The sequence below is a fragment of the Rhinoraja longicauda genome, chromosome 4 (genome assembly GCF_053455715.1).
Source record: "Rhinoraja longicauda isolate Sanriku21f chromosome 4, sRhiLon1.1, whole genome shotgun sequence".
In the NCBI taxonomy this organism is placed as follows: Eukaryota; Metazoa; Chordata; class Chondrichthyes; order Rajiformes; family Arhynchobatidae; genus Rhinoraja; species Rhinoraja longicauda.
Genome location: NC_135956.1, coordinates 84,651,773 through 84,676,602, shown reverse-complemented (window position 1 = coordinate 84,676,602; position 24,830 = coordinate 84,651,773). Strand labels below are relative to the sequence as shown.

The window sequence follows — 24,830 nt, the reverse complement described above, 5'->3', positions numbered from 1 at the left end:
GCAGAAGTAGAACATATCGACTTCAGCAGGGCATTTGATAAGGTTCTTCATAGAGGCCGCTCTGGAAGATTAGATCAACGGGGATCCAGGGAGAGCTTGCTGACTGGATAGAAAATTGGCTTCATGTAAGAAAGCAGATGGCGGAAGGTTGTTTTTCAAACTGGAGGCCTGTGACATGGGGTGCCTTCAGGATCGGTGCTGGGCTCATTGCTGTTTGTAGTTTATGTCAACGATTTAGATAAGAATGTACAAGTAAGTTTGCAGATGACCCTAAAGTGGTTGATGTCATAGATAATGGAGATGGTTATCAAAAATTACAGCAGGATCTTGATCAGCTGGGCAAGTGGGCTGAGGAATGGTTAATGGAGTTTGGATGTCTGTGGCAGGGCTCTGAAGAGTGTTGTCGAGCAGAGGGATCTAGAAATGCAGGTACATAGTTCGTTGAAAGTGGCGTCACAGATAGATAGGTGGTCAAGAAGGCTTTTGGTACATTGGCTTTCAATAGTCAGGGTACTCAGCATAGAAGTTGCAATATTACGTTACAGTTGTACAAGACATCAGTGATGCTACATTTGGAGTATTGTGTGCAGTTGTGGTCATCCTGGTTTTGGAAGGATATCACTAAGCTGGAAAGAATACAGAGACGATTTATGAGGATTTTGCCAGGTCTTGAGGGCCTGAGCCCTCAAGTGACTTTGGGCCTGGGGTGATTTTGGGTAGACTAAGACTTAATTCCTTGGGGAACAGGAGACAGAGGTGTATGAGATTTTGAGGGGAATAAATAGTGTAAATGCACAGAGTCCTTTAACCCAGAGTAGAGGAATTAAGGATACCAGAGGAAGTAACAACATACAAGAGATATTTGAACAGGTACATGGATAGGAAAGGTTAAGAAGGATATGGGCCAAATTCGGGTACGTGAGACTAGTTTGACAAGATAACCCCATTTTCCTGCCTTCTTCCCATAACCTCTGACATCCATACTATTCAAGAATCTATGTCTGCCTTAAAAATACCCACTGACTTGGACTCCACAGCCTTCTGTGGCAGTGAATTCCATAGATTCACCACCCTCTGACGAAATAAATTCCTCCTCATCTCCTTCCTAAAAGAACGTCCTTTAATTCTGAGGCTATGACCTCTAGTCCTAGACTCTCCCACTAGTGGAAACATCCGCTCCACATCCACTCTGTCCAAGCCTTTCACTACTCTGTACGTTTCAATGAGGACCCCCGTCATTCTTCTAAACTCCAGCGAGTACCTGACAAATGTTCATCAAGCAGTAACCTACTCATCGCTGGGATCATTTGTGTAAACCTCCCCTGGACCCTCTCCAGAGGCAGCACATTATTCCTCAGATATGGTGCCCAGAATTGGTCACAATATACCAAATGTGGCCTGACAAGCACCTGATAGAGCCTCAGCATTACATCCCTGTTTTTGTACAGCTAGCATTAATTTTGCTTTCTTTATAACCGATTCGACTTGCAGATTAACTTTTTGGGAATCCTGCACCAGCACTCCCAAGTCCCTTCGCATCTCCGAGTTCTGGATTCTCTCTCCATTTAAAAAATAATCGATATTCTCTAGTTCTTGGTTTCCCGACCTTGGGCAAAGGACCATGCAATCATGTTTTTATACCCTCGAGAAAATCACCCCTTTGCCTCTTGTGCTCCAAGGAAGAAAGTCCACCTCGAATCCTGGCAACATCCTTGTAAATCTTCTCTCCACTCTTTCCAGCTTAATTACATCTGTCCTATAACAGGGTGACCAAAACTGAATGTAATACCAAGTGCGACCTCACTAACATCTTGTATAGCAGATATAACTGACACAAGGAAGAAGAAACAAGTTGCTGGAAGTTGCTGGAAGTTGCTGGAAGTTGCTGGAAATTAATTATAACAACTTAATATTATCTTGAGGTCACAAAAAAACCTAAATAAGCAGAAGTTTATTTTTCATTTCTAGGAAATATCAAGGACTTCATGCACAAGAATTACATTGAAATCTACACCTATCAGTTTGTCTAAAAAAAGGTTTTTAAGAATGGTTTTGATAAGATAAAATGAAATGTAGAAAAGTGTGGAGCAAATAAGAATAGTGGAGAAAACAGCAGAGATAATTAAATGATCCGTCGTCACTGGTGGGATGAAGAGGGGAGATAGAAGAGTATGGATGAGAAATTGAGGTCTGCATAGAATTCAAAGAAACAGACCATTTCCGAAGTTGGAGGCCTGGAACAGTGGAGGGACAACTTCAAACAGTAATGAGAACTAAGGCAGCAGCATTTTTGGCATTACTTATACTGATTAACTTCAATTTATCGAACAAATTTTGCTGAAGTATTGCTTAACAATGTCACTAGTGAAAATTTCATACATGTTTATGACCACTCTGTCAGTGTTCAGAAGAACAAAAACAATTAGTTACAAAGGAACTACAGTGTAAAAATATACATTACAAAATCCTTATTTGGTGAAAGGTTACAATGTGTTCTCTGCCAATCCCCCTCTCCCATACATGCATGATCAGCAAAGCAAATGTAGACCCCCCCTCCCCATTGTTTCATAGTGACTGCATTGATTAAAATCCTCTAATTGTAATTTTCATCATTGTGGTCTGCTAAGAAAGAGAATATCTTCAATGGTTCCAGACAACAAAGGATTAGTCCATTGTAACCCCAATATTTAATTTGGGTCTTAAATATTAATATAATATTGGATTTGGTCTTATTCCATGGTCACAATGCGATTGCAGATGAATCAACATTCTGGATATAAAATTGACCTTCAGCAGAGATTAATTTTGCCTCTACAGTGAAATATTATGCAGACCTTCAGGACAATTACATTTGCAATAAAAAGTTAATGGTAAAACACCTGATCCAACATCATTCAAATTAGTTTGTTTCAAAAATATTAAACTCAACGATTTATGAACTGTACAGCTCTTAGAATATAATTGTGAAATTGTCTGCACAATTCAATTAAGTTTTTCTAGAAACTTTTGACAGAAAGCAAATAACTTAACAGGATCCCTGCAATATATCCTCTACACTAGTTACATTTCCCCAGTAATCTATTACATTAAAAATGAGATCAAGTTACAAAATCCGTTTTGCTTCCCACTTTCCCTTGGTTCTCTGCAGTGCCTCTAAGTATAGTGCAGATTGCATCAGACTCTACCATGTGCAGTGCAGGAACATCGAAAAGCCAGGAAATATTAGTAGAAACATGAGAGACTGCTTTATTTGGTTCAACTAAAAATAGAAGCCAAATGGCACAGCCTTGTCACGGATCTGCAGGCGAAGCAATCAATAGGCTGAACACACGATAGAACTCCCCAGTTCTTGGATCGACAATCGACAGCTGAAAGGCTATTTTTTGCTATGGTTGACTAAATATGGTCAGGGAGGGAGCGATACTGGAGAGCTTGGTTGCCTGGTAATGCATGTTTCAAATGTTTAGCTGACTATAAAGCTAGGACAGTTTAGTTTTTCCTTCCGAGTGTAAAATGCATCCAGCAGCTTTTTGTGCGCGGAAACCCTGACCTCGGTAGCAGACCTGACCTCTGAAGAAACACTGTAGTCTCCAACAGATGTTCAATCTATACGTAAAGCCAGAAGTGAGAAGTGACGCAGTGCAGCGTCGAAGCATGCAGAAGATCCATCTTTCCACCTAAAGTGTCGAACCTTTCTCAGCATCTTTCTCTCTCTCTCTCTATATCTTTCTGCTTCTCAGCTTCTGCTAATCACCTGAGCAACAACCCTGCTGTGTTCAACTTCTGGCAGGGCAAGCATAAGGTATTTGTTTCCCACTAATGTAGGCCATTCTTGTTTGTTTCATCTATTTTTTAAAAAGAAGAGCTGCTAAGGCTTGTGTGCATACTGCACATTTAAGACGTTTTTCCCATTGGCATTAATAGAATCATGTGGGTTTTTTTTAAAATAAAAAATAATCAATGCGTAACTGATCTGTGTAGCCTTCCCAGCAATAAATGGGATGATTTAGCTACTGCAGCAAATAGTTTGGCTGAATGACTGCAGCCTTCATGGCCGTTAATTTAATTGAAAATTACTGCATGGCTCCAACAAACTTATTTTGCATTATATCAGGAGATGGTCAATGTGCTACTATTAGCATCAGCTGTTAGCTATCTGCATGTGCCTGACAAAATGTCATCCAAGTTAAGGAGCAAATTTATTACTGCAATTTCAGTTGTATAAGATTTGGGTGGATCTGAAGGCATTTCTCTACGACAAGAATCCCAATGACTGCAGTAGCTAAAAGCTAACAAAACCAAGGTCATGGGTTCCTGCTTGCCTTCATAATGTGTTGCCACTAGTTTTAAAACCTGAGTTTGCATGCATGAAAATTGTAGATATGGATGCGACAAGAATAACCTATTTTAAATATGTAGACTGCTAGCCTGACTTTTTCAAAATGCTGCAGTGCTTTTGCCTGTCCAGCTACTGTTCTAACTGCAGCCCAGATGAATTCGGCCTCTAAACTTTTTTAAAAATTGTGTTGCAAGAATTTAGTAAGAATGCTTAACCCATCATTTAATTGTCATTGAAATTCCTGAATGGGACTGTCCAGAGAACAAAACACATTTATGGAAATATTACAAGTACTGTGCCACACTCAAAGCACTTAACAGTTAAATGTCACACAAATTTCAAATATCATAATAGTCTGACCTGAACACAAACTTTAATTTTGCAGTTCTTTGTATAATCATTTGGAAGCAAACAATTTTCCTTCGAAGGCAGTAATTACTTGTGGAATCCAAGAAAAAACACTCACTAAGAGTAAACTGTTCATTTCACATATGTACGTGTTGTTAGGAAGCGTCTGGAACAGATTTGTGCCACTTTCCTGCTTTGAAAGGAGTGAGCGGACATCAAATATCCTTCATTAAAGAAATGCTTTCTAAACATTATAGTTTCCCTGCAACATATAATTTGTTTGTACTTGGAACCCCACACATAACACAGCTCGATATTCTGAGGGATAATTTCAAAGTTCATTAAAACTCAACAATTAGACAGCACAGCATGAAGGCTACAGGGAACAGAAATGGATGAGAATTTTTCTTTAAAAGTCAAGCCAATAGATCAAACACAACAACTCTTTACAGGACAGTATTCCAGAGCTAATTTTAAGTGATTGCTACCCGTAACATCCTGCATGTAAAAAAAAATATTGCAAAAAACATTGGTCCTCACAAAATAATTCCAAATGATGATCAAAAACACAAAATTTGTGCATGTAAACACAGGGCAAGATCATAATTAGAACTTTGAAATATATTGCCATGGGTCAATCTAATTTCTGCAGGAAATGGGAAAAATGGATACATAGAAAATGAAGTACAACTGCTGGCATTTGATTTTGTGTTGCTGAAAGATTAACCTCCAGCTGTATTTTTTTTAAGGTAATTGACAAAACTGCTTGAGAGAAATAACATTTTCTACAGTATTTCTACCATGTGAAGTTCAGCCTCTTGTGCGTGCAGTACTGGAGAAAAACATATTTCAGCCATGGATAATCTTACATCAAAATTCACCATTTTTAAGCATTTATAATCAAGACAGATGATCTGCAAATGTTTTCCCTGTCTGGAACACATACCTCTTTATATGCCCATATGACCCTAAACAACTATGGAATGTAAAGAAGTATGTATTTCTGGTAGGCAACAAGCAACCAAGAAGAACACAAGCACCCAAAACGTGGACCAAAATATACAATGGAAAAAAAACAACTGCTGGATGTATATTGTCTACTTGAGATAGATGCCAATATTTTCTCTTTCCATGGCGAATACATGTGACAGGGAACAAATTTGGAATGCAATAAATGCCATAGACTGGTATCTTCTGCTTGACTCTGCACTATTATAAAGCCAATAGGAAATGTAGGTTTAAGCATTCCTATACAAAAGAAGTTATTTATTAAGTGTACATTCTACATCTTTAAGTATACAAATCACATAGTTAATTAATGACTGGTTAAAATGACAAGTTATCCAACTGAATTTTAACTTTTTGAAATCAGCAAAGTATAACTTTCAGTTTTTGTTGTAGACAATAGACAATAGACAATAGACAATAGGTGCAGGAGTAGGCCATTCAGCCCTTCGAGCCAGCACCGCCATTCAATGCGATCATGGCTGATCACTATCAATCAGTACCCCGTTCCTGCCTTCTCCCCATACCCCCTCACTCCGCTATCCTTAAGAGCTCTATCCAGCTCTCTCTTGAAAGCATCCAACGAACTGGCCTCCACTGCCTTCTGAGGCAGAGAATTCCACACCTTCACCACCCTCTGACTGAAAAAGTTCTTCCTCATCTCCGTTCTAAATGGCCTACCCCTTATTCTCAAACTGTGGCCCCTTGTTCTGGACTCCCCCAACATTGGGAACATGTTATCTGCCTCTAATGTGTCCAATCCCCTAATTATCTTATATGTTTCAATAAGATCCCCCCTCATCCTTCTAAATTCCAGTGTATACAAGCCCAATCGCTCCAGCCTTTCAACATACGACAGTCCCGCCATTCCGGGAATTAATCTAGTGAACCTACGCTGCACGCCCTCCATAGCAAGAACATCCTTCCTCAAATTTGGAGACCAAAACTGCACACAGTACTCCAGGTGCGGTCTCACCAGGGCCCGGTACAACTGTAGAAGGACCTCTTTGCTCCTATACTCAACTCCTCTTGTTACGAAGGCCAACATTCCATTGGCTTTCTTCACTGCCTGCTGAACCTGCATGCTTCCTTTCATTGACTGATGCACTAGGACACCCAGATCTCGTTGAACTCCCCCTCCTCCTAACTTGACACCATTCAGATAATAATCTGCCTTTCTATTCTTACTTCCAAAGTGAATAACCTCACACTTATCTACATTAAACTGCATCTGCCATGTATCCGCCCACTCACACAACCTGTCCAGGTCACCCTGCAGCCTTATTGCATCTTCCTCACAATTCACACTACCCCCCAACTTAGTATCATCTGCAAATTTGCTAATGGTACTTTTAATCCCTTCGTCTAAGTCATTAATGTATATCGTAAATAGCTGGGGTCCCAGCACCGAACCTTGCGGTACCCCACTGGTCACTGCCTGCCATTCCGAAAGGGACCCATTTATCCCCACTCTTTGCTTTCTGTCTGTTAACCAATTTTCTATCCATGTCAGTACCCTACCCCCAATACCATGTGCCCTAATTTTGCCCACTAATCTCCTATGTGGGACCTTGTCGAAGGCTTTCTGAAAGTCGAGGTACACCACATCCACTGACTCTCCCTTGTCAATTTTCCTAGTTACATCCTCAAAAAATTCCAATGGAATTCAATGGAACATTCAATAGGAGAGATGGCAAAGTAGGATTTACACTATTAAAGCTATTAGAACATTAAAAAACACCACTGGTTATTCACAGCAAAATATATTCTTAACATTTAAAAACGCAATTCCTATTGAGGACCGGAGCTAATTAAATTTCTTGCTTGTTCAATAAAAAGGGGATTCTGTCCTTTATTTAATAATAAGCCTCACGCTAAAAATGATTTATAGACAATAAACAATAGGTGCAGGAGGAGGCCATTCGGCCCTTCGAGCCAGCACCGCCATTCAATGTGATCATGGCTGATCATTCTCAATCAGTACCCCGTTCCTTCCTTCTCCCCATACCCCCCGACTCCGCTATCCTTAAGAGCGCTATCCAGCTCTCTCTTGAATGCATTCAGAGAATTGCCCTCCACTGCCTTCTGAGGCAGAGAATTCCACAGATTCACAACTCTCTGACTGAAAAAGTTTTTCCTCATCTCAGTTCTAAATGGCCTACCCCTTATTCTTAAACTGTGGCCCCTTGTTCTGGACTCCCCCAACATTGGGAACATGTTTCCTGCCTCTAACGTGTCCAACCCCTTAATAATCTTATACGTTTCGATAAGATCTCCTCTCATCTTTCTAAATTCCAGTGTATACAAGCCTAGTCGCCCCAGTCTTTCAACATATGAAAGTCCCGCCATTTCTGGAATTAACCTAGTAAACCTACGCTGCATACCCTCAATAGCAAGATTTGAAATAATGCTAAACGAAGATCAGAAATGAAGGCCAGTAATATTCAATTAACACAAAAATAATTTCCATTTTAAATTAATATCTGAGCCTACAAGAAGAGCAGCTTAAGTTACTTCAAACACTGTTGGTCAATGTATCCATTCGCGTAAGTGCACAAGATTTCAATAAATTTGAAAGATTACAAAACATCCACAGCCGCCATACCATCTACTTTTTAAAGGCATATAACAAGCTAAAAGTTAAGGTTAACAAATGTGAGACATCCCATCTTCAACAAGTTGCTGCACAGTTACAACTGTTAAATATTAAATATTAACACTTCACACTTTTGAGTTCTCCTGTTTATTAAAAAGTATAAAAATATTCATAATGCATCAATAATTAAATTTGGAATAGGTAAAATAGCCATAACATATAACATTTTAAATACTGTACTGCCTTCTCATACCCTTTGATTGAAAACTTGTGTAATGTTAGAGGTCTGAAATAATACTGCACAGGTTCAAATGAGTGAGGTCAATCTGATTTAAAATATACAAAGTTCCTTTCTAGGCTTCTGCATGAAAATTTGCTGTAGGTTCTGCAAATTTGAATACGTGGATAACTAATTAATCCAAGCAAAATGTCAGTGACTATCTGGAAGGATTCATAATATCACCATACGTCCCTTCTATTGTGTTTCCTATTTTGAAACAGCAACCACATTTAAAAGTAGTAGTTAATTGGCTATGAAGTGCTCCAAAACATTCTGAAAGGAGCTCCAAATTAGCTATGTTCAGTACATTACCACCCCTCATCTCTCCTCTGTTATCAGAACTTATTCTACCCTTTTCCTAAAACTGAATAGAGTTTTCATTTTTAGAGAGCTGTAAATTAAACTGACTCAATTCTTAAGAAAAACCATTTGACATGGCATTAAAATGAAAAGTAGTAAAATATTCAATAAATCAATTATTTATATTGCTAACAACTATTTTATTACGCTCCTGCAGGGTACAATTCTTTAAATGGTATAAAGAATTATCTTACTCCTATCCATATATCTGAAAGCTATTGCTCACTGATTTACTAATCATAGAAACATAGAAAATAGGTGCAGCAGGAGGCCATTCAGCCCTTCGAGCCAGCACCACCATTCATTATCATGGCTGATCATCCACAATCAGTAATCCGTGCCTGCCTCCTCCCTATATCCCTTGATTCCCAAGAGCTCTAACTCACGTTTAAATTCATCCAGTGAATTGGCCTCCACTGCCCTCTGTGGCAGAGAATTCCACAAATTCACAACTCTCTGGGTGAAAAAGTTTTTTCTCATCTCAGTTTTAAATGGCCTCCCCTTTATTCTTAGACTGTGGCCCCTGGTTCTGGATTCCCTCAACATTAGGAACCATTTTCCTGCATCTAGCTTGTCCAGTCCTTTTATAATTTTATATGTTTGTATAAGATCCCCTCTCATCCTTTTAAATTCCAGTGAATACAAGCCCACTCTTTCCAATCTTTCCTCACATGGCAGTCCCACCATCCCAGGGATTAACCTCGTGAACCTACGCTGCACTCCCTCAATAACAAGGATGTCCTTCTTCAAATTAGGAGACCAAAACTGCACACTATACTCCAGATGTGGTCTCACCAGGGCCCTCTACAACTCCAACCTGATTGAGACATATATCCCTGCAGGTTTACTTTCAGTGACTGGTGTTCTACCTGGTCGCCTCATTACAGAAAGTATGTGGAGGCTGTTGTAGAGGAAACAGAAGTGGTTTAGCAGGAAGCTACGTGGATCAGAGGGTATTAGCGATAAAGAGAGATTGAACAAACTTGGATTGTTTTGTATGAAGCATTGGATGCTGAGGGGAGACCTGATATAAATGTATAAAATTATGGGGCAGATTGGGTAGACAGTCAGAATTTCTTACCCAGAATGGAAATATCAAATACGCAAGGGCAGAGCTTTAAGGCAAGAAGGGGAAAGTGTAAGGGGCAAGTTTTTTTCTTAAGGGAGTGGTAGGTACCAGGAACAAACACACTGTCAGTGGAGATGAAAGCAGATACGATCATAGGTTTTAAGAGGTTTTTAACATCTTTTAACCTAACTACATCATGTCACACAAAAAGAAACTTAAGCATTTGTTGATTATATGCTAATCTCCAGACATCTTTCTTACACAGTAAACATATATTGATTATTAGTTCTTGTTAAAGCTAAAAAGTGATAGATCTACTGGATGAAGTGCAGTCTCTGGCTCCAGCTAAGTACCACCCACACCTGTGCTGTGTGAGTGGATGTGATTCATCCACTGTCTCAACACAGATGTGTTCTGTTTTCCCACTTGAACTTCATGTTAATGTTCTAAACAGCCCAATGCAATGAAAAGGGACAAATATTTGCAAGCAGCATTAAACTAATTATGTCTATCTATCTATTTATTTATTTTCTGATTTATTTAAAAGCTTGTATTTCATTAGTACTCATTGGATAGTTTTGAATACCTGCAAACGATAGTCCTGACAGCTGGTGAGCTTGGCCCTCAATGATGATGAAGGCACTTCTGGAAGCGTAATTGACCACTTGCACGCCAAAGGAATCCTGTAATACAGTCTGCTGTGCCAGGCCTTATTAATCAGCTGGGAGGCAGTCTCCCAGAAAACAAATGCATCCCGAACCATGCTGAAAGGAACAATATGTTTCAAAGACTGGTAACGGACGTGTACTCTGGCAGCTAGCTCACGGATTCTGGATATAGCCATTGCATGAATGCACACTGCTCTTCAACCAGTCACCATAGCACATCACTACAATGGTTGTCATTAGCAAAGTTTACAGCTGACTTTAATGACTGCTTTCCATTCCACAGCACCTGAATAAAATGGCAGTGATAATGTGCCAAGAAAGTGCAGGACCAACAGATGACTCCAAAATATGTGATATCAGACACAATTATGCAACCAATGAAACATTCAGAACAAATCAATACTGTTCAAAAAATGTGCTCAAGGGATCCAAGAATAAGACTGTTTACGTTTAAAGCCAAAGACATAGCAATGTGTAACTTTAACAATTTTAGTGAAGGAAGGGGGACTGGTGAAACTATGGGGCAAAAATGAGAACAGCGAGAAATATGTACAACAGTACATTCTCATGCACAATGCACCAACTGCATTGTTTCAAAATATCCTTGGTGTTTGGAATAGAACCACGTGTTTTAATATCTTTTTACAATAATTTATTTTAAAATATTACCTGGACATTGAAATAGGACCAAGGACACCAGTAGAAATAGATTTATAACATAACCATAATCTTTGGTTCGATACAAGTACATCCTCAGATATCACACCTCTTTCCTAAAGCTTTTTGTGGCTTGCTTTCTCCACCTTGCTCAATTCCACATCAAGTTTCCTTCTTTCACAGCAGGAATTCACTTTTCAATTTTTCTTGTCAGTTAGTTTCTGAATGTCCTGCCAAAGAATATGAAAGCTAGAGATTCTAAACTACTGTCTGAGAATGAACCAATACAAGAGCACACAAAAGCAATAAACCTTAAAATAATATTTAAGTGGCATCACGGTTGGCACAAACATTATAGACAATAGACAATAGGTGCAGGAGTAGGCCACTCGGCCCTTCGAGCCAGCACCGCCATTCAATGTGATCATGACTGATCATTCTCAATCAGTACCCCGTTCCTGCCTTCTCCCCGTACCCCCTGACTCCGCTATCCTTAAGAGTATCTAGCTCTCTCTTGAATGCATTCAGAGAATTGGCCTCCACTGTCTTCTGAGACAGAGAATTCCAGATTCACAACTCTCTGACTGAATTTTTTTTCCTCATCTCCGTTCTAAATGACCTACCCCTTATTCTTAAACTGTGCCCCCTGGTTCTGGACTCCCCCAACATTCAGAACATTTTTCCTGCCTCTAACGTGTCCAACCCCTTAATAGTCCTATACCTTTCGATAAGATTCCCCTCTCATCCTTCTAAATTCCAGTGTATACAAGCCTAGTCACTCCAGTCTTTCAACATATGACAGTCCCGCCATTCCGGGAATTAACCTAGTAAACCTACGCTGCACGCCCTCAATAGCAAGAATATCCTTCCTTAAGTTTGGGAACATTGTGGGTCCTTGTGCTGTGTGACTTTATGTTATAGAATATGTTCAAAATTAACCAAATAACTGGGACTTTATTTTTAATTTTTAATTAACACAGTAATTGGGAGGGGGTTGGAAACAATTAAAGATATTGTGGGGGAAAAAGGTCAATGTATGCATCATCTCTATTAGCAATGTAATTTTTGCTCACCTTCTCAACAGCCAATGCTTTACTAAAGCTGGTAAAATGGAACCAAATCAACTTTTCAATGGATTTGGTCCCCTTCAACCAGCTGTAGCTGTGCATTGATCACAACATGAGGAGGGTTGAAAGCAGTATTCACATCCGCACATGTGAGCCAATCTACGAACAAAGAGACTTTAGTAGGTGCTGATATTAATAACCATTCTTCAAATCTTCATGGTTATTCTCAGACCCAATTCATATTTCTTAAACAGTCAATCCAAATACTATACCCTAACTGCACTATGTATCTATTTGTATATTTATCCTGAGTATACACACTGCTTAAATGTATTATCTAATCAAAAAGAACAATTAACTTACAACTGATTTGAACTAAAACTGTGAAATGGCATTTGGCGATCAGTTCTACATTATTTTAAAAGATGAATCAACTAAAATCCCATTTTAACATATAAAGTACATGTTGTAAAGAATGTTAGAATATTTACAATACCACTCAGTATGATAACACCCTGCAAGGAAGCTAAAACACATTAATTATACTGATTAGCTAATTAATTTATTGCATCGTATGGAAGGCGCATTCCCAATCTCGTTGTACCCCTGTACAATGACAATAAAGAAATATTGCATCGTATTGTATGGAGTACTCCTATTGTTAGATTAAGAGCAAATCCATGGTACAGTATGTTATTAAAGGTGTTCACACAAGAAACATTGATATATAATATTTACCTTTGATATGGCTATTTTAGCAGTCACTTAAGATTACACTTAAAAATGCAATACTTAAAATTGGTCTCATTGTCGTATTTGACTAAGTATGCTTTTAATCCTGCCTTGCAAACACACATTTAGATTTAAAATTCACATTTCAACAGTTTAAAATCTTGAAACAGTCCATACAGGATCTCGAAAAGATAAATTGTATAACCAAGAGATAACTAAAATGCTTCTGGCTAATTTGTTCATTGTTTTTACAGCAGTATCCTTGAACATCCTTTTGTCACCTTCACAGAGGTAGTCTCAGACATCTGCAATGCAGTTACAGCTACTGACTGACACAAGTTGAGCAGTGCACTTATTACTCAGGATAGGGACTAAACAAAGCACATTGGGAAATCCGATATGCACTGGCAATAAGTGGGCAGTAGTAAACATAAACCTATGCAAAATCAACCACAAAATAAATTTGATTAGATGCTTAGTATCACTGCTATTTGAAATAGGTTGGGGGGGGGGGGGGGAGCGCAGTGAATACTACATACACATTCAAAATAACAGTCATTTGTGTTTACAAGATTACCAATTAACAGAGTTCAGTATGTGATCTGGAAAAGATCCTGCTGAGAACAATCTCCTACATGTCTTGTGAAAAGCAAGGTAAGTTAACTGTTGAGATTCTCTGAAGGCAATTGAGAGGGCTTAAATAAAAGATAATTGTTTGCTGTCCAAATTCTGAATAGGAGTTAAAAATTGATAGATGGCAAAAAAGAGCAGGCATTTATTTAGCATACGCTAGATTACTGCAGTTTCTAATTTGCATTCTGAATTTGGAAAAACGTGATTAACACCTTGGTCAATTTTGCAGAGGATACCAAACTATGAGCAGCAGAATTAAATAATTACAAAATCTGAAAGTCACTATAAAATTGCAGAGTAACAGCAGTTGAAGCTTAATGCTGATAACATTAAAGAAACACGCTGAAAAAATAGAACATATACAAAAATACTTTCCATATCTCAAAAGGATCAAATGCACTCAACAACTATTGACATATTTTTGAAAATAATCTCCGTTCCATTGCAGACAAACATGACAGACAATTTGTACACAGAATTATAAGATCAAATACTAAGTTTTAGTGAAAATTGATTGAAAGCCAAGTGTTGACCACAATCCCCCTGTTCTCTTATCTGTCAATTAGACTCGGGACCTCGATTTAACAACCAATCTGAAGTGTGCCAGCCTTGATTATGTATTCATCTCTTCTGAGCAGCTTAAACCCTTGACTTCGTGGCCTCATAATAGACCACGTCCTTCTCAATATACTCCTCAGAGAAAAGCTCTGGGAACAACAGGAACCAGCCTACAGTGTTCATAAACATACAGAAAGCTCTTAACCCATTCGGAATGCATCTATAAATTCCTGCCAAAATTGGCTTTCAAGTATTCTCACCATTCAGGAGGAAACAATAACAACCATCCAGTGAGGGAATTAAATATCTGTGAAACAGCGGAAGATTCGACACACTGACAGGATCAAACAAATCCTGAACAAATTCAATGCTCCACTGACAACTAGAAGAATCTTGTCACCCATTCCTCAGTTCAGCAAAAGGTATGTCAAGTCTGGTGCAGTCACCATGACAAGCCAGAGGGCCCAGAATGAGGTTCATGGGCAAGCAGACATATTTTACTTTCTATTTGGCAAATACCCTGCAGCCACTATAGAGGTTCTGCCAGTTGCACTATCAAACTCCCTCAGCACTGCCAAATGTAACGAACTGACTGAATTTATCCAAATTGGGTTGATTAGGATGGTAGATCTTCTTTCTGACTGAGTCAAGGCTGACAGGCACAAAAGAAAAAAATATTAGCATTAACAGAATGCACTGATGTGATGCAAGACAAAACACCCAAAAGCATTACAACAAAGTTTGGCAATGAAGCTAATGATCTTAATTAGATTAAGAAAGATGATTTTATTCCACTCATTGAGTGTACGGAGGCAGACACCCTCATAGGTTTTGGTACCATCTGGATAGTCAGCGAGTAACTATAATCTACAAGGATATATACCGAGTGGGGATTTGGGAATGGTTAATTTTCAGATAGCATTTCCACAACAGGACACATTTATATTGTCAAATTATCCCCCAGAGTTTTCACATTCTTAAAAGTTAACTTTCTTTTAATTGATCAGTTTACTATTCAAACGTCACATAGAACAGGACAAAAATGTTGGGCAAAATGCATTCCTTCCACAACCATTGTAATTACAACAGTGGCAGCATTAAATAGGATGTAGGCAGCAACATCAAACCCAAGACTTGTTATGCGAATCCTTCTCTCAATACAATGAGATTATGCAAACAAGTACATACAGTGAAATGCTAAAGCACTTGTTCATGTCAAGTAAAATGCTGGTCATTGTCAGAACATGGCAGAGAACAGAACTGCATCATGGTCTACTAGTAAAAAGTAAACAATTGTAAAACTAAGATACGTGTGAAGGGGCATATCATAGGCCCAAAATACACAATAGACAATAGACAATAGGTGCAGGAGTAGGCCATTCAGCCCTTCGAGCCAGCACCGCCATTCAATGCGATCATGGCTGATCACTCTCAATCAGTACCCCGTTCCTGCCTTCTCCCCATACCCCCTCACTCCGCTATCCTTAAGAGCTCTATCCAGCTCTCTCTTGAAAGCATCCAACGAACTGGCCTCCACTGCCTTCTGAGGCAGAGAATTCCACACCTTCACCACCCTCTGACTGAAAAAGTTCTTCCTCATCTCCGTTCTAAATGGCCTACCCCTTATTCTTAAACTGTGGCCCCTTGTTCTGGAATCCCCCAACATTGGGAACATGTTATCTGCCTCTAATGTGTCCAATCCCCTAATTATCTTATATGTTTCAATAAGATCCCCCCTCATCCTTCTAAATTCCAGTGTATACAAGCCCAATCGCTCCAGCCTTTCAACATACGACAGTCCCGCCATTCCGGAAAATTTAAATATAAAGAGGTGATCCAACTGGGAACACTCCAAACAGGTTGGAGAAAATCATGATATAACTTAAATAATAAAGGGATGCTGCAATGGAGATTTTACTAATATTTTAAATGTACAGGTTTGTATAAATTGATGGTTATCTCAAAATCTATGTGTACAGATGAAGAAAAAACTAAACTTTAAACCCTGAAAGAAAATTGAAGCTATACAAGTCATCCCTGATCTTACACATGCAGAGAGAAATTGTGCACATCGTCATGACAAGACAAATTTACATTTGATTTGTTGTAAATGCATCAAGAATAGAGGAAAAAATAATGCGAGTTAAAGTGAAATATAATGAACAACATATAAAGAAAGGGTGGCTCACGCAAGTTCAATGTTAAACTAAACCTTTAAAACAAATTTTAACTTGAGTGACTTTTATTATATAACTTTAATAAAAGTATATATTGAAAAACAAGCATGAAGTCAGTGTGATATGTTTGCAAGATTAACATTGGGTCAGAAGCTTTCCTAAATGTGGAATTAAGCTATCGAGCAATAGCTATATGGTGCAATGAAGTTCCAGGGTATACCTTCTGTTAGCAATAATTTAATACTCCAAAGACGTACAGGTATGTAGGTTTATTCACAAAATGCTGGAGTAACTCAGCAGGTCAGGCAGCATCTCGGGAGAGAAGAAATGGGTGACGTTTCGGGTCGAGACCCTTCTTCAGGTATGTAGGTTAATTGGCTGGGTAAATGTAAAAATTGTCCCTAGTGGGTGTAGGATAGTGTTAATGTACGGGGATCGCTGGGCGGCACGGACTTGGAGGGCCGAAAAGGCCTGTTTCCGGCTGTAGATATTAAAGAAAATAAAAAAAAATAAAAAAATATGCACACAAAAGCACCCACCCTGTCAAATCCCCTTAAAATCTTGTGTTTCAATACAATCACCCCATATTCTTCTACACTCAAATGTGCACATTCCCAACCAATTCAACCTTTTCTCATACATCAACTCCTCCCAGGATTCAACATAGTGAATCTTCTCTGCGCTGGTTCCTAAGAAATGTTATTCTTCCTTAAATATCAGCAAAACGATTTCACCAATACTTCTAGCTATTATATTCCATGCCCCAAAAGGCCAATGTGCTGTTAGGTTCCCACTGGCTTTCCACATCTGCATGCTAATGTTTTTGTTTTGTGGACTAGGATGCCCACTTTCTCACATCATTCTCTTGCCCTAAATAATATTATTTTATCATTATTTCTTCCAAATTGGATTATCAAACATTTTCACAGAATATATTCTATTTGCCACCATCTTACCCACTTACTTAATATATCAATTCCCATTCCCTCTCTCCTAGATGCTGCCTGACCTGCTGAGTTACTCCAGCATTTTGTGATACCTTCGATTTGTACCAGCATCTGCAGCTATTTTCCTACACTACTTAATATATCAATATTCTTTTAAGGCTCAGTGTCCCCCTACAACTTGCTGTCCATCTAGTTTTGTATCACAATCAAATTTTGTTACAGCAAATAGTTAAGACTCAGCACTATTCCCTGTCTGGTCCATTATTTACTGACTGGCAAACAAAATATGACCCATTTATCCTGACTCTGTTTTCAGTTAGTTAGCACCTCCCTAAACATGTCAACATATTGCAACCAAGTACTTATCCCGTGCAATACTTAAAGGGTTGACGGTGGAGATGCAATGGCAAAGATTTAAAGACCGCTTGGATGAACTCCAAAAAATGTTCATCCCTGTCTGGAGAAAAAAAAACAGGGAAGGTGGCTCAACCGTGGCTAACGAGGGAAACCAAGGATTGTGTTAAATCCAAGGAAGAGGCATGCTTCAAAGATTTGGCCAGAGGAAGCAGCAAATCAGAGGGTTGGGAGAAATTTAGAACTCAGAAGAGGACAAAGGGGTTAAATTAAGAAGGGGGAAAAAAGAGCACGAAAGAAAGCTTGCGGGGAATATAAAAACTGACTGTAAAAGCTTCTTTAGATATGCAAAAAGGAAAAGATTAGTGAAGACAAATGTAGGTTTCTTACAGTCAGAGACAGGTGAATTTACAATGGGGAAACAAGGAAATGGCAGAACAGTTAAATGAGTACTTTGGTTCTGTCTTCACTAAGGAAGACACAAACAATCTTCCAGAAATACTAGAGGACTGAGGATCTAGTGGGAGTGAGGAAATGAAGGGAATCCAGATTAGTCAGGAAATTGTGTTAGGTAAACTGTTGGGACTGAAGGCAATAAATCCCAAGGGCCTGATGGTCTGCATCCCAGAGTACTCAAGGAGGTGGCCCGAGAAATCATGGATGCATTGGTGATCATTTTCCAATGTTCTCTCGACTCTGGATTAGTTCCTGTGGGCTGGATGGTAGCCAATGTAACTCCATTTTTTAAGAAAGGAGGGAGAGAGAAAACAGGGGATTGTAGTAGACCAGTTAGCCTTACATCGGTAGTGGGGAAGATGCTCGAGTCAATTATTAACGATGTTATAATAGTGCATTTGGAAAGCAGTGGTAACATCGGTCAAAGTCAGCATAGATTTAAGAAGGGGAAATCATGCTTGACTAATATTCTGGAATTTTTTGAGGATGTAACAAGTAGAATGGATAAGGGAGAACCAGTGAATATGGTGTATCTGGACTTTCAAAAAGCTTTTGACAAGGTCCCACACAAGAGATAGTGTGCAAAATTGGAGCACATGGTATTGGGGATAGGGTATTGACATGGATAGAGAACTGGTTGGCAGACAGGAAGCAAAGAGTCGGAATTAACGGGTCCTTTGCAGAATGGCAGGCAGTGACTAGTGGGGTGCCACAAGACTCGGTGTTGGGACCCCAGTTATTTACAATATATATGAACAATTTAGAAGGGGGAATTAAATGTGACATCTCGAAGTTTGCAGACGACACAAAAGCTGTGTGGCAGTGTGAGTTGCGAGGAGGATGCTATGAGACGGCAGGGTGACTTGGATAGGTTGGGTGAGTGGGCAGATGCAGTAGAATGTGGATAAATGTAAAGTTATCCACTTTGGTGGCAAGAACAGGATGGCAGATTATTCTCTGAATGGTTCAGATTAGGAAAAGGGGAGGTACAATGAGATCTGGGTGTGCTTGCACATCAGTCACTGAAAGTAAGCATGCAGGTACAGCAGGCAGTGAAGAAAGCTTGTTGGCCTTCATTGCGAGATGATTTGAGTTTAGGAGCAAGGAGGTCCTAAAGCAATTGTACAGTGCCTTGGTGAGACTGCACCTGGAGTATTATGTGCAATTTTGATCTAATTTGAGCAAGGACATTATTGGTATTGAGGGAGTGCAGCGCAGGTTCACCAAGTTAATTCCCGGGATGGCGGGACTGACATATGATGAAAGAATGTGTCGACTGGGCTTGTATTCACTGGAATTGAGAAGGATGAGAGGAGATCTCATAGAAACATATAAAATTCTTAAAGGATTGGACAGGCTAGATGCAGGAAAAATGTTCCCCATGTTGGGGGAATCCAGAACTAGGGGTCACAGTTTAAGAATAAGGGGTAGGCCATTTAGGACTGAGATGAGAACAAACTTTTTCACTCAGAGAGTTGCGAATCTGTGGAATTCTCTGCCACAGAAGGCACTGTATGTTTTCCAGAGATAGTTGGATTTAGCTCTTAGGGCTAAAGGAATCAGGGGATATCTTGAAAAAGCAGGAACGGGGTACTAATTTTAGATGATTAGTGGCTCGAAGGGCCAAATGGTCTACTCCTGCACCTATTTTTCTGATGGCCTTTTACATGCCACCTTATCAAATGCCTCTGCAACTCCAAGTAGCCTACATCTCTTAGTTCACCTTTATCCAACCCTGTTTGATACAGACTCAAGCAAAGAATAAAAGAAAATTTAGAAAACACAATTTTCCTTCCAAAAAAACATGTTAACCTTGCTCAACAGGTCTAATGATTTTCTAATCCTGACTTTTCCAGAACTTGACAAGGAACAGCTACATGCCAGCAGTTCCCCATGGATTAAATATCCAGATAGCACAATTCAGTTCATTAAATTTAAAACACAGATTTAGGTCATATTGCTCATTTGACTCGAGTTAAACATCCAATTGGATCTATCTATTCTAATCATGTGGCTGTGTCTTTCTATACATTTTTATATTAATTTAAAGCAATTTTAGATAAACTCATTCTCCCAAGATTCTGAAAATATCCCTTGACACTAATTTGCAAATAATCTTTCATTATCCCTTTGCAGTTCTAAAAACAAAAGTCCATCTTTAATACTGTTGTTCCAGTTCAAAGGCATTAAACATTATTTTTTTATTTTTTTGTAGAATATGAGCACCATTGGTATCACCAATATTTTGCACACCAACTAGTCTTAGAATGGTGGCAAACTGCATTTTTGAAACGCAGAATACTTCAGGATGTACACTTCAGGATGTGTGCTTTGGGATCAAGAATCTTCAAATTAGATCATATGAATTGGAGGGGAGCACAACAAAAGTGGTTGCCCCAATGCTCACCACCCACAGGCATTTAGCAAAGATCGTAATTTTGGTATCAAGCCTTGGTGAGTTTCTACAATGCATATAGGGATAGTGTACAAGACACAGTAAGTTTTGTTGAGATGCCATTCACCATGGCAAATGCTCTAATCACATTCCTTCCTTATGGCTGGAAAAGAATCTTGGAATCAGGTAAACAACCTCTGATCTTTGATTCCACAAAAAGCAGTTGTGGCAAGTCCAGTTAAGTTAATCAACTGCAGAAGTACCATATGTGGGGATTTTTGTTGAAGATGGACATTGTACATTATATATTGAACCAGCATCATCAGAGACTCACACCACTCTGGCTAGACTTACATTTTACTCCTGCCATCGGGAAGGTGGTGTAGGAGCCCGAAAACTCTAACGTCCAGGTTCAAGAGCTGTTTTTTCCCCCAACAACTATTAAGCTATTAAACACTAAAACCTCCAACTAAGCTCTGAACAACATAGACTTGGCAGCATTGTTACTGTGTGCTTGTTTTTGTATATATTTAACTTTTTTGTTTATTATGGTGTTTACATTTACATATCTGTTGTCCTGTAGCAAGAAAGAATTTAATTGTTCTGTTTGGACAATAAAACACAATTGACTTATGACATGGTCACAGCACACAAGGAAGTAATTTGGCCAGTCAAGTCTACATTAGATCTTGGGAATCACATTCTTATCAAATCCCTTTTGACATCTTTATGACTCCAGAATAGCATCATCAATCCTAACCACTTTCCACCTTCATCATATATAGTCATAGTTTCTTACAAGGTGGAAACCAGCCTTTCTGCCCAACTTGCCCACACCGCCCAACATGTCCCATCTACAATAGCCCCATCTGCCTGCATTTGGCCCATATCCTTCTAAATGTGTCCTATCCATGTACCTGTCTAAATGTTTCCTAAACGTTGTGAAAGTACCTGCCACAACTACCTCCTCCAGCAGCTCTTCTCATACACCCAGCACCCTTTGTGCGATAAAGTGACCGCTCAGGTTCCTATTAAATCTTTCTCCCCTCAACTTAAACATATGTCCTCTGGTTCTGGATTCCCCTACCCTGGGCATGAGAATCTGTGTACTATCATGCATCCCTGAAGAAATCCAGAAGCCGCTGTCAGCGATGCTGAGCGCGATTTCTTTTGATTTACCAGAGTAACTTAAGACTGCAATGGACTGATAAGAACTTCAGATTACACAAAAACTATGCAAACGCTACAGTTCTTTTTTTAATGAAGCTTGACTTTATTTCAATATCAGAATCTAAAAAATGTGAAGATTCTCATTCTCTGAATTATTCCAAGATTTTAAAACTCTTTTCATATTTAATGAGAATGATATCATACTTCCAATCTTTGCTCTTGCTAACTTGTTTAAATATTTTTGAACGAAATAGGATTTTTTTTCCTCTTTACAAGAATCGTTCAATCTTACATTTTTTCAATGTGCTCATTGAAGACAATATTGCCCCAAAACAAGAGATTTTTCTTGAACTAATGACCAATCGCAGTCAACAGAAAGGAAAAGCACATGTTCCAGAGACTTAACGATCTTTGCGAGAAACTTTGAGGGCAGCAGCGAGCTTCATTTATCTTATGGCTAACAGAAAATCAGTCCAAAGTATTGGATACAAAACCTTAGTTTGATATTTCATTTCAAAAATTACAACAAAAAATATAGTAATTCCTCTGTGCTGCTCCAAACTGGCATTATATATTGTCCTGGGTAGAAGAGTAATGTTGAGCCAATCCACCAACGTTGTACTGCATTGCAAATGTTTTTATAAATACCATTTACTTTTTGCTGTAATTTGAATAGCTATTCATTTGTCACAAGTAGATGGCATATTAAAAATTCTGCATTTGGACCGTTCAAAAAGATATACAAAAAAAGCCACAATTGAAAATTAAAAGTCAACACAGCTGCAATATTTTAATGTTTTATGATCAGTATGGCAGAACAAATTGAGATTTTCGCATCATGAAAAGACATGGCTACCAATTCTGAAATGTGCAGAATCTCTAATTAGCAATCAATAAGAATAGCCATACCTGGGGTTTCCTCGCAGGGCTGCATGATGGAGAGCATTGAAACCATTGTTGTTGGTGATTGTTACATCTGCACCTGATTCAAGCAGCACAGACAGCATATCATCCCGTTTTTTGCTTATTGCATCGTGAAGAGGTGTGTCACCTTCAGAGTCCTGCAAAAATAATAATGCATTATGAATGTCGTAAAGGACGAGAAAGAAACAAGCTTGTAGAGAAATAAATTCAATTGATGTAAAGATATTATTTTCTAAGGGTACTTCAAAGTGTTATTAATCTAGGCCGTTATGTCTTTCCTCATAAAAACAAATATCAAAATGTATTAAAAAATGTTTGGAACCACATGTTTAAGAACAGCACTACTGAAAATTTACTGACCAAAATCACTTGAATTTAACAGCAGTTTTCCAAAATAATAGTGCCAAATATATCAAATGATATTTTGTTCATAATATTCCCCAAACCATAAAAAAAGTTTTACGATGAACTAATTCAAAACAAATTGTCAACATATCGCATGATGTTTCTCTGTAAGTATCATGAAAATATTTGGTGTGATTAAAAACTAGAAAATAAACTCCACAAGTTGCCAAGAACATTAAATTTATATTGAGATTGCTTGGTGAAAATGAAGTAAAAACTGAAGTAAAAACTAAGAAAATTGTATTCTTAAAAAGTGTGTAAAGTGAATTAAATATACTTACTATTCATTACAATGTAAAAAGATGGGAAAATCTAACCCCTTACATGAGGATTAAACAATATTTATGTTTATACAGAATTTAATTTTTAATTTCTCACCCTGTAGATATTATTTAGGGGTGACGCGAGGGGTAATTTCTTTACTCAGAGGGTGGTGGCTGTATGGAATGAGCTTCCGGTGGAAGTGGTGGAGGCAGGCTCGATTTTATTATTTAAGAGTAAATTGGATCGGTATATGGATGAGAGGGGATTGGAGGGTTATGGTCTGAGAGCAGGTAGATGAGACTAGGTCAGAGAGTGGTCGGCGTGGACTGGTAGGGCCGAACGGGCCTGTTTCCGTGCTGTAGTTGTTATATGGTTATATGGTTATTACTCGCCACAATCATTGCCATTTTATTTTAGCCACATTTAAACCACATATGGTATATTACCCTTTTGCAAAATGTATGTTCTATTTCGGGGTTCAGCCATTGACATGGGTATATGGAGTATTCTTTAAAAGATAACCATGCCATAATTAATGACATTTAGAGCTTTTGTAAAAAAACTTACTTAAAATGGATTTCATTTTGTTTAAAATCAACATTAGTTTTAGAATTAATGACCAACCGTATCAACTCAACAATAAATGCCAAGAGGTGTGAACCAAAAATGGTACACAGCAAATCTTTTACACATCCATTTGAACAGTTGGGCGGCACGGTAGCGCAGCGGTAGAGTTGCTGCTTTACAGCGAATGCAGCGCCGGAGACTCAGGTTCGATCCTGACTACGGGCGCTGTACTGTAAGGAGTTTGTACGTTCTCCCCGTGACCTGCGTGGGTTTTCTCCGAGATCTTCGGTTTCCTAGACGTACAGGTATGTAGGTTAATTGACTGGGTAAATGTAAAAATTGTCCCTAGTGGGTGTAGGATAGTGTTAGTGTGCGGGGATCGCTGGGCGGTGCGGACTTGGTGGGCCGAAAAGGCCTGTTTCCACGCTGTATCTGAAATATGAAATAATAAAATAAAACACTTAAGCAATACAATACATTTCTTACCTGGAGGCTTGGGTGGCATCCAAGATCTAGTAAAGTCTTGACAACTTGCAAATGACCTTTATTTACAGCAATGTGCAATGGAGTCTGTCTCCGTTTATTCCGAGCATTTAGATCGGCTCCTCCTCTGTGTAAAACATCAATAACTGCTCCTTCATCCCCAAATGATGCGTGGTGAACAGCTCGGTCCCCATCTTTATCCTTCAATAGACATTTTTATAAATATTGTGAAGAAGCTATTTACTGTACTGCAAACATTTTTTTTAATAACACGATTTGGTAATACACCATTCTTCAATCACAGTGCATTTAACCATTTCGGAGTTCATTGCCAACACTTCCAACAGGAAACACCTAGTCACCTGCACAACACTGA

General features: G+C 38.8%; 1 protein-coding gene across 1 annotated transcript in view; it reads right to left on the bottom strand.

Annotated features, from left to right (window-relative positions):
* Positions 1–24,830, bottom strand: part of mib1 (MIB E3 ubiquitin protein ligase 1) — a 125,711-nt gene that overhangs the window by 44,834 nt on the left and 56,047 nt on the right. Inside the window, exons 11-12 of the mRNA XM_078398243.1 lie at positions 24,458–24,655; positions 22,721–22,872 (exon numbers count right to left, since the gene is read on the bottom strand). Coding sequence (XP_078254369.1) covers positions 22,721–22,872; positions 24,458–24,655 — 350 coding nt within the window. The remainder of the gene's footprint in view (positions 1–22,720; positions 22,873–24,457; positions 24,656–24,830) is intronic.